The following is an 11,691-nucleotide window of genomic DNA, read 5'->3' as shown; positions in this document are numbered from 1 at the left end:
TTCACGGTGCAATAAAAACTAAGTAAATCAATTTATTCTGTATACTATACAATGTGTAAGTTTGTAAAGAACAATTGACATTTTTATCACCTTAACATCTTGACTGGGTGTAAATATGTCCAACAAAATGTACTCCTGTGGCCTTTACACAAACACTGTCCTACTACATCAAGAACAATGAGAGGGAAGCCTTTGGTGTTACGGATTTGGGGACATATCTGTGAAGTTGTAATTAATCCACTTAACTATCTCAAATAAAAGGTTGGTGCTATCTGCTATTACAAGCCTACATGAGTACTACTCTAACAACTAAACGCTATCTTTAAAGGCAAGATATGAAAGGGACTGCCAGTCTACAGTGTGGACAGGTTTTCTTTGAAAAAGGCAATTATCAAATGGTAAAACTCATATAATACATTATGTACATCAGTTTGGATAGCTGAGTTATCTTGCTGGAGTAAGCTGAAAGTAAGCATCGATCTGCAGTCATATTCCATTTACTGTTAAGTGACTACTGGACTTTAGTTTTATACAGTGTATAGAATCAAAATAGCTGTGCCTGCTGCTGAGGTCTGTCAGATGTGAAGGCTCATAATCAGTCACTGACCTAGTTAGTATTACAGTACTTCAAATATACACATGGAGAATATATTCATAGCTGAATTTGTAGTACTTAGGAACTGCAAGTCACTGAGTGAGCATCAGAAGAGTTTGTGTTGTCCAGCCAGCAGGACAAGCTGAGTTGTAGCTAAGTGAGTGGAATGTTTAAATTCAAATGGCTATCTTTTTTAAACCTTCCCAAACATCAAGAGAGCTCACCTTAGGGGAGCTACAGAATAGTGGCACCAGACAATACACAGCAAGTCACTTAAAGTTGTTCAACATTTGTTTCAGGCCCAATCCTATCATTAAGTTTCAATTTAATTTATACATAGAAAAATAAAGAGGGATTTTCACATTAGAACAAACATTTATAAAAAGCAGCTTGCTTCAGTATTTCCAGTTTCCTCGTTATTCCTCCAGCCTAATTTCTTAGAGAAGTCAAGTAGGTCCAGTTCTTCAAACTGTTCTGCAAAAACTACAAATCATTTGTAATACTAGTGGAGGATAAGGAATAAGGACAGGCTTGACAAAGCCCATCTAACTATTAAAAACGGGCTATACAGACTTGAAAAGAATCAGGTTACCAATTTTGAATTTCTCTGGAATTGCTTCTCTGAATCAAAAACATTACATACACCATATATTCTGATCAAGACAGGACCAAATAAAGACTATTCAATTTCTCTTGACCATTTTGTTTGCCTCTAGAAGAGAGCATTGCAGAAGATATGGGCCAGCATTGGTTTTGACTAGCAGTCCTTTATACCCCAAGACCTTTCTGAATACGTCAGCACAAAGTACAAGCTTCTAAAAACATGCATCTTTAAGTGTTCTCTCTTATAATACTCACATTGGTGCTTTGTTTCTAACAGGCTGTTTCCAAACTATTAAAAAAAAACAAACAACCCATTCAGTAAACTGAATGGTTAAAGAGTTTCTTTTTCTCCTGAAGACTGTGACTACCTATATGAAAATCAATTATATTATGGATCATAATCCACTTTCAATATTCTGATTTAATTGAACTATTGTTTTAAATGCATCAAATCACCTGACTAATATCAACTATGTATTTTGTACATCTAATACTTACAACCTTCATCATAAGCATGAACTGGAGTTCATCCCTATTTTCTGATATGAAAAGTTACCTCTTTCTCAGTAAGTCATTATGGAAATAATCTTTCCAGATATTTGTTTCACAAAGTCAATGAGGGGCTGCTGTACAAAGAAAATGAAATCATTTACTACCTCTTCAGGAGTCCAAGAAAAAAAGAAAATATATTCTTCTGCTTCCAGAAGTCTAAAATAGCCCAAGGACAATTGCATATCAAACATCAGTGAGCCTAGATTTGGTGTTTGCCACAGGGAACTCTCTAGAACAGTACACTTAGCCATAATCTATGCCAACAGACAGAGCATTTCTGCTTTAAAAGCTTAAACAACTGCTGAACAGAAAGGGTACTTTCCTGCAAATATAAGTACAAATTCCAAATTTATACTTAAATGCTGGATATTGTTGTGAAACAAAATATACAACTGCAAAAGCATAAGGTTGAGTCAAGTGTCAATGTGTTTCACAAATTTCAGGTATACAATTTTTACTTTCAGTCGCAAGATTCTGGGCTCTTAGTTTCAGGACAAGACTTTGAAAGATACAGAATCACTTGTGCTTTGATTGGCACATTATCTGCTTCTTAAAATGTTAAACTAATAGACGTTTGCAAAAGGTTGTGCAAAACTATTGTATTTACAAAAAATGGCACAAGAGTGAATTCAACAGTCTATGCACATGCACACTTCATCCACATCTTCAACAAAGGTGTGTCCTAAGCTACGGAACTGAAAAGAATACCAGCTTCAACAGGCAGTTGTCAATAAGCACTAGGTTCACAAGAGTTACACCAGAATGGGCAAATATTGCCCAAGTAAAAACTCTATTGTTAAAGCTGAAACAGGTTTAAGGCTGTTCAAGTTCAAAAGCAGAAACAAAATTCAATCAGAGCCCTGTCTTTGTTTTTATACATGCTTTACCATCTAGCAACTTGTGGTCTAAACCTCTATTTTAGACAACAAACCCAAACACGGAAGAAAAACCCAACACAATTGGAGGTTATATTAAATACAAATATGCTGTAATTAAGATGAAATAACAAAAGCAGAAACATTAGAAGTTGTAAAACTTGCGATGTCACTTGCTGGAACCAGTCCTACACTAGGAAATGGGCAATATGTACATTTTCAAGTAGATTACATTGCTCTAACCAAACTTGTCGTTTTTAATCAGTGCATTTTTCTCAACTAGTCCAAATACTACATTTTACTCTTAACAGTATTCCCTTACAATAGCAGCACATGCTATCGCTACCTGCAAAGCTGTCAGTCTCATGACTTAGTGTAAGAAAGAAAAAGGGGGATGTGGGGGTGAGAAATAACTATTAAGGAGAAATAACAGGAATGAGAATAATCATGCAGTTCAGCTGCTCTCGTCAGCCAGCCAGCTTGCTAGCAACAAGAGATGGTTTCCGCTGTGGAAGATCCTGTGGAGTAGGAATATGGTCACCAGTCACTTCTGTCTTGTCAGGAGCTGCAGTAGGCAGTTGCTTATTCTTCATCTTTGCTTTAGCCATGTTGTAATCACCAGAATCAAAGTATTTTTGCTAGAAGACAAAACACATACATTTAAAAGCCTGAAATCTTATCACATTTATACACTGAATTACACTGTTAAATAGATATTTTAAATTTTAAAAAGTTGTAAAATCTCTGTGATTGGTCAAAGTAGCTCTACGTTGATTTTAAAAAGGTCTTATTAAGACTAGTAAGTGCAGACAGCTGAACTCCTAACATCATTGTGAACATTATTGTGAACAGTAATCTGAACATTATTTTTGCCCTGGTTTTCCCAAAAGCTCATCTCCCACAACTGAAACCTTGGGGTTTGCAAATTTTGTTGCACTGAAAGAGTTCTGATACATACAATAACCAAACAATGCACAAATTAAACACCAGAGATCAAAGTAGTATGAAAGTGAGTGCTATCAAGAAAACCTCCTCTCTGCATACATTAAAACAGTGACATTAAAATTCCCAAACCAGTTATTTAGCAAAGTCAAATCTACTGTACAGTCCTTCTGAAAAACACTATGTCAAGGAAATTATTATCCTCTGTTCCATTTTTTTTCTGAATGCAAAAGTAAATTAAGTTTTAAATTTCTAGTTGAAAAACAGTGTTCCTTAATATATCAGCAAGTTTTTGTTAGCATTACTTTTAAGAATAGCCACATTTGTCAAAATATTAAGTTATCTATGCACGTCAAAGCCAAATGACTGTTATTTATCCACATCATGTAAGATGAGGCACACAATTTCATCCAAGCCCTGCATAAAGTCTTCAGCTGCTCGCTGACACATTTTGCAGGAAAAGTTGCATTGTTTTTACATCTTACCATAAGGTCTACCACTAAGATACTTGCAGCCCATGATTTTGAACAGATTTCATATGAGGCAAAAAAAATAGATTTAGGAGTAAGATTGACACCACTAACTACTGCTTACAATCACAACCATCTCTGAAGGGTGGACCAACCAGTTAGATTTGTATAGGCTTAGTCCTCAGCTGAACAGCAGCAATCACTACCAGCTATGTGTAAGTGCTAGTGCTTCTGGGCAGCACATTGCCACCACAGCCTTTATTCTGTGTTAGTACTACTGCTGTTCAGGGGCAGCAGTTGCTAGACAGAAGTAATTTGAGCACCTGACTTAACAGACCTTTACCAAAGGGGAAGAAGCTGCTCAGACAAGAGCTCCTGAAAACAGCTTTAAACACTCGTGCCAGAGCCCTGAAGTTACTGGATCTATTTCTCCCATAGTCCACCATACATCTAAATCCCACACTTTTATTTCTAAACCTTCCCAGCACAATCCTGGGATGGTGTTGATGGTGTAATCCCTATTTACACCACAATGTTCTAGCATTACCTCTGCAGCCCAGACCTCAAGGTAGAACATAATCTGATTTGGAAAAAGGCTTTCCTGTTTCACCCTTTAAGACTGAGGCAACCGAAAGAAACTTTTGAACAGCAACAGGGTAATAAGAGATTAATTTAATCTTTAGATGTGATACACCTGTAAGCAGAAATCTTTCTGTCCAGCTAAGCATTCTAAGAATGTCTCCACAGGAGCATGATGTAACATTGTTCTCATCTACCATTATCCCAGAGAAAGTGTGCTAGCATAGTATGTGCATCAAATGCAGAACATTTTGGGACAGCAAATATGAACTGGCAGAGTGAACCGAAGATGATTTGGGCTACAGCTGACCACAGAAGAGTATCTGAAAAAACCCTCTCATGCTTTAGAATATCAATCCCTTTCTTCCTTTAACTTTTTCCTTTATTTTCCTGATTTAGTCTAGCTTCTCACAGATGATCTGTACTTGATCATGCCTTTCAAAACCAACTATGTCTGTCCAGGTGTCTTCCTGTCAGAAACAGTATCTGAAAGCACACACACTATCCTCACTGTTTTAACTCTCATCAGTGCAGGCAGCCCAAAGTATACCAAAACCCCTATCAAGTAAAGAAGCTTCCTCATTTAAGACACCGAGCACACTAAATAAAAATAATAAAAAATAAATGGAATAAAGTTATTATCACCACATTGGGAACTGCAGGAGGCCTATTATGAATTGGAATCCACAAGTTTATGGCATCTTTCATCAGAGTAGCAAAAGTCAATTAAGATGGCCATGGATCTGTCTGTGCTCAAATCTGAAAGTACATGCTGCAAGAGCCTTTGCATTCAAGAGTGTATAATTAAGATGAAGATACTGTACAGCTTGTTATTGCTGGTGGTGAGATTCTCTCACATTTGCACCAAGTGCAAGCAGTCATAATCCCTTTATGGCTATCACCCCTTACCGTGTGAATGCCGGCCTGTTCTCCTGAGATACCAACACAATACAAACTTACCCCTCCCTTCTGTGTCTACACATATCCTGAACACAGTGAAGTCTCATTCAGCCTGCCTTTGGCCATGCAGCAACATAACTGAGAGGGAGTCACCTCATCTACCACCTGCCCAGGCCCAGCAGCCATTAACTCTGCTTCATACCTTCCAAATTACGAGACAAAGATTATCCAAAAAACCTGCCAACAGTAACGATTCCCAAGAGATGTTACCAGATAGCAGAGAATTAGATCATCACTGAACTCCACCAGCTGGTTTGCGAAGTGTTTATACTTAGAATCATTGCGTGTACTGAAAGGGCCTAGACAACAGTAAAAAAAAAACCCCACAATGGTGTGACAGCAATGAAAGCACCAGCAGAAGCAGTGACATACTGCTTCAGGATTATTCCAAGAACAGAGTCCTAGCATGCCTGAAAGGCATTACATAATCACTCTATGAATTATTAAACTAAAAAAAAACCCAGTCAAATATCTAAGAAAATAAGAGACACTAGTTAGATGTAGAACAATACTGAAATATTAACTCACTCTTCATGCTTCTATCATTACTTTTGGTTCTGGGTGTACATCCAGAATTATACAACCATTCTCAAAGCACTAATGTCAGATGATGCAGGGTCTAACAGCAGACACCAAACGTTTGTGTGCTAAAAACATGGATACAAAGAGTGGACATCAATTTTGGGGGCATAAGAATAGCCAGGATAAAATCACAACAAAATAAGGATGAATTTCTATCCTTTGGTGTTTACTATAATGTTTTTTTAAAGTCTATCACAGCAGCTACTAAGTTTAATTTTTTATAGCAAGTGTGGTTGAGCCGCTGATGCTGTAAAACAGCTATCCTGCCAACCTGGCATCTTTTTTGCAGAGACAAATTTCCTCGTGCTTTCTCGTATTTTAAGGTTCTTAGGACTCTTTTACCATGTAAAGGTCCATGGAGTAGGAAAAAAAAAATCGCAGATACAGGAATTTTGGATGTTTTTGTCTACCCCCTGTGGACAACAACTTACTCCTTTTTGAAGTCTCTTCCTCAAGAAGTCTGAGCCTCCTGGCTTCTGGCCCAGATGAGGGTATCGTGCTTTCAATTTTGCTTCTTCAGCTTTTTCTGGACTTAACACCTTATCCTCCATCTCCTGAAAGACAGTGAGTGATACTGTAAGTGAAACATACAACAATGTATATTTATGCAGAATAGCTTTGCAGGTAATACACCCACATGCCCATTGCTGCTACCAAGTGAGCATAACAATTATCTGATGAGACATTTTCATACATTCTTTCTCAAATGCTGACAGCAACTGTAGGAGTTCAGCCTCCCATTTTAGACACCGTTCGTGGAGATGCTGAAGATGTGCGCACTTCCCTCACAAAGAAAAGCAATTTGAATTATTCAATCTTGAAAAAAAATGACTCAAACAAAACTTTTTTTTTTTTTTTTGGTCAAAACAAGGGGTCCACTAAGAACAAACAAATATTGAATAGTGAGCAAGAACCACAGGACTTTTTTCCAAATGCCCATTTCTTCCTTTAGTTGCAGACTGGTACTTCCACTGCCACACTGATCTGTATGGCTGCTCCAGCTGTAATGTGTTGATATTCATCATGAAACAGTTTCAAAAAGATGCCTGCTGTTACATTAATAACAATACTGTGTTACTCTATACATGTCTATAATTATCCTGAAATGATGAGGATAAAGACAATTGGGTAGTGCATTTGTGTAAAATAAAATGCCTATTTTATGAGCATGTAAAACATGGATGCTCAAAATAATAATTTAGAGACATTAATTTCGCAAAACTGCAGTCTGTTCACTGGCCTCTACTTCACACTCATCTTTTCCATGTCCATCTAGTAATTTGATGTACGAAGTACAGTTTATTCTATTGGATTGTTTCTAAAATACCTTTCATACAAAATTCTTGGTTTGCTTTTTCCAGTATTTGGCCACAGCCCTTTTTTTTTTTTTTTTTTTTTTTTTTTTTTAATGAAAAATGAAAACCATTCCTAGTTCAGAGAAAATATATAACCATTTGCACTGATTGCTGTAGCACAGAATTTTTATTATCACCTGAAGTCAAAGAAAGACTTTCAGGCAGCAAGTAAGAATTGCCATTGAAATCAGGAGGGCGTCATTCATCTATGACTAAGGTTTCATGTCCACTTAGAGCTGCTCAGGCAGCCCCTTCATACTCCTTTCCATGCTGTCGTCACCCTTTGCACTGCATCAATTAGCACGACTACCTGTACTCCCCAGTTAGGGTTTACGGAAACTAATTCAACAGAGGAATAACCATTTATAATTTTTTTTCTTGTCCCCTTGTTGGGCTGTTTCATTTGGATCGGTTTCCACAGCCTGGATGACCACACAGCTGCATAAACAGGAATGTTAACACAGCAGCAGGGGGGACAGGGACACAGCAAGCAGGGAGCTACTTAAGCCAGAACCGCTGAAGAACAAGAGCCACTACCACGTTCGCCTATCCCTAGGTGCTCTTCGCTATCTCTCATAAACTGCTCCAGGTTGTACAGGATTTAACATCTTTCTGGTAAGGTGCCTCAGAAACAAAGATTGTAACAGAGTTAGGATATAACATTATCTAGTAGCTCCATTTGGCCGAAACACCTCAAGGACAGCTTTGCACAATGCAACAGGAAACTGAATTAACAGTTCTCCCAAGAGAAAAATAGAAACTCTCATAACAATTAAAGAGAAACTTCAGTGACAACAGGAACCAATGCTTTTTATTAGATGAAAATGCAGCTAGGCAATACAATGCAAAATCCAAACACGAATAAAGGGCAAAGTTTCCCTGACACTACTGGACATAGAACTAGACCATTTCTCACTAGGCAATATCACACTAGCCAAGCCCGTGGTTCTCATGCGTTACAAGGATCACGCAGCAGCTGCTCTCCCTATTGTGGTTCATCAGAATGGCAACACGGACTGGACTTGCACAAAAGTAATCCTTTCAGCTCAACACTTTGAACATCTAATGCTGAATCACCGGGTACTCACTGCTGAGCCAACAGTCAAAGTATTTGAGGGGGCATATTTTGCCACTAAAAGCCAAAAGAATATATTTTTTAAGACAAGAGGACCAACAATAAATAGCTTATATAAATATGTATTCACAGTGCATCAAAGGAGACATTTATGCAAACTCACAGGGCTGACAAATTATGGCACAGCGGGCAATCCAAACAAAAACACCACGTTACGCATCAATGCAGCTCAAAAGGATACAGAGCACAGCCGCTTCTTCTTCATGACCAACAATAACTAAGACTCAAAAACCCACAAAACACAAATTAGAGAATTTCAATACCACGACTTGGTGTGTCAAACAAAACCAGCTGATGGCAGGTTCAAAAAATACTTAAGACAACAGTTCTTCACATAAAATACAGTTAAGCTGCAGAACTCCTTTCTGAAGGATACACGGGGTGCCAAGAATTTAGATTCAGAAAGCAATTCGATGTATTCATTTGCAGCTCAGAAGCCTTTTAAACCAGATCGCTGAGACCTCGGAGAGTTTTCTTGGGGAGATCACTGCCTGCACGTCCTGATCCTATACTCTTCTGAGGATTAGATGGTATCTAATGGTATCTCTCGGAGATGTGCTGCTGAGCCCCGAAGACTTTAGTCCAAGCCACTCCTACATTCAGAACATTCTCCCTTGAATTACAGAAGCAACAACCAAGTGACTAACAAATGACTCGGGAGTGGGCAGAAATCAAGATATACCACGCTCTTCTTCCAAGTGACAACCACACAAAAGTTATAATTTTAGTACTCCACAGGAATCTGACACAGCTCATGAAGTCATTAAAATGATCTACCAGGAAGGCAGTAGTTACCTAACTCACTTAAAGATAGCTTTTGCTTTTAATCTTTGCAGAGGTTCTAGCAGCAGAAAATTCTGTATCTGCTGGACAACTGACCTGCATCACTAAAAAGAAGAGCCATCAGCCTCTTAAAACTCTGATATGAATGGCTCATCTTTAGCAGAAGACATCAGACAAAATGCAAAACAGAAAATGGGAAAAACACAACAGCAGCACAACACAAACTGATGTGGTAAAAGCCAGTTCAGCAACAAAATGCACCACCTCCAAGAGTTTCCTGAAAAATACAGGCTTTCAAGGCAAAAAGTCAACCAAACATATATTCTCCTATGTCTCAAGTTTCTTTGTTTCTGAACTTCCCCCTGCCACTGTCCTGAGTTTTCACACTGGGAACAGGAAACGCTGGTGTTTGGCAGATTTTCAGTTTGTATCACTGTAGGTAAAAACCCTTCTCACTCAGCACACACTTCTTACAGCATGTCAGAAAGTTTAGAAAAAAGCTCTGATAATGAAAACACTGCCTCAAAGTTCATTTAGGGGCGTCATCTTTTTCAAGCATAGATATGAATATGTACTGCAAAATGGGTTGTTTATGTAAGCATTTCAGAGCTAAGCATTAACCAAGTGAATGTTCCATTTTGCCTACCCAGACAAACAGTTTTATTGGAGGTTAATATTGCAATGTCATAACGGCACTGATATCACAGTATCAGGCTAGAACATAATCTCTCAGAAAGCAAAGTTTTATTTTCTTGATGTTATATAATTTTTCTTGACTACTTTACCAGAATAAAACCAAATTAGGAGAGCAGCAAGGACTTCCCATCTCTCAAATAAAAGGTAATTTCTCCAAGCAGTGCATAAGCATGACATTTCAAGACTTCAGCGTGAAAGTTCATTAGGAAAATCAGCCCCAGTCACCTGACTTCATCAGAATACCCTAGAAGGCATTACAATAAACTTGCTGCCACATGTTTAACTATGCTCTTATTACAGAGCTATTCTAGGAGCGCTGCATAGGCCAGGGACTTATTTTTATAGGCTTTGAACAGGAACAGTATCCCTTCAGCAGCCTACCTAGCATGAACGTTAAGTCACGCTGCAGAACACACCTATTTAAGAGCAGATTATAGACCTGAGAAGAAGCTGGTTCCGATTACTGCACCCATTGAGAAGGTATCATTCCATATTAAGCCCCAAAGCTCTACTTGTGCGACTAACTCATATTACAAATTGTAAATTATTAAACAAAAAACTTAACAGCTGAGGTAGGTTAAGCTTTTTCTTTCAGCGTCCTTCAAAGCAGTACTTGTGTTTCATAACTTCTCCGGATCATAGCCGCGGGGATTGCAACTGGGCTCCCACAGCAATGACAAGACTAAAAAACAAACGGCTTCTTAAAGTCACAGCACAGCCATCTATGCAACCAAATCCCACTTGAGAAATGATACAATTATTAGCTACAGAGATGACATAAGAGGGACACCACAAGATAACCCAGCCAGTTATTCTTTCTAAAATCCTTAACTAGCACAGGTCACGGTCGTTGTGATTTGGGTATTTCTGCTCCTGAATTGATCACATTAAAAGATGAACAATTTTTAGAAATGAAACAAACGTCTAGCCTGCGGATTCTGGCTGGTATCCATCCCGCCACTGCGATCGTGAGCCGAAGCCCATCGTGCAGGACGGCGCGGCCCGCGGAACCCCCGGAGGGAGCGGGGCCGAGGCCGGAGAACGAGCGAGGAGCGCCATGGGCCCGGCCAGGCCAGCGCACACCGCCGATCGGTCAGGGAACACCCGCTCCCGAGCCATCATGGTGGTGCGGCTCCTCCGCCTCCAGCTTCACACGGCCTAGGCCGGCGGGGCCCGTCCTGCCCGGCGGGCGCCGCCCGGCCGTGCTGCGCTCGGACAGCCCGGGGCAGGCGGCGCTCTGAGGGGCGGCCGGGCCCGGGAGACGCTGCGGCCCGCGGGGCTCCCTGGGCTGAGGGAGGGAGAGGCCCGGCCGCAGCGATGGAGGCGGGAAAAGCCCCGCGGGGTTCCTTGTGCTCCTCGGCCAGGCCACCCACCTTCTGCTCCTCGGCCGAGGCGGGCTCGGGGCTCTCGGCAGACATGGCGCCGCGGCAGCGGGACGGCGGGGCCGGGAAGGAGGGAAGCAGGGAAAGAGGGAAGGAGGCGGGCGGGAGGCGCGGCCGCGGCTCCTCCGCGCTGCTGCTGCTGCTGCTCCTGCCGCCTCCTCCCGCACAAGATGGCGGCGGCG

General features: G+C 40.3%; 1 protein-coding gene across 2 annotated transcripts; it reads right to left on the bottom strand.

Annotated features, from left to right (window-relative positions):
* Nucleotides 1-11,691, bottom strand: ARPP19 (cAMP regulated phosphoprotein 19). 2 transcript variants are annotated; one of them, XM_040077079.2, is made up of 3 exons: nucleotides 11,501-11,691; nucleotides 6,590-6,712; nucleotides 1-3,263 (listed from the first exon to the last, which is right to left on the bottom strand). In XM_040077079.2, exons 1-3 carry the CDS (start codon nucleotides 11,543-11,545, stop codon nucleotides 3,093-3,095), a joined length of 339 nt encoding a protein of 112 aa, XP_039933013.1. In that variant the 5' UTR covers nucleotides 11,546-11,691; the 3' UTR covers nucleotides 1-3,092. The 2 variants fall into 2 exon arrangements, with proteins under 2 accessions (XP_039933013.1, XP_058278324.1); XM_058422341.1 differs by lacking the exon at nucleotides 11,501-11,691 and adding an exon at nucleotides 8,912-8,950.

The sequence above is a fragment of the Hirundo rustica genome, chromosome 13 (assembly GCF_015227805.2).
Source record: "Hirundo rustica isolate bHirRus1 chromosome 13, bHirRus1.pri.v3, whole genome shotgun sequence".
Taxonomy (NCBI): Eukaryota; Metazoa; Chordata; class Aves; order Passeriformes; family Hirundinidae; genus Hirundo; species Hirundo rustica.
Note: the sequence above shows the minus strand (reverse complement) of the source record. Positions and strands in the feature narration are given on the sequence as shown.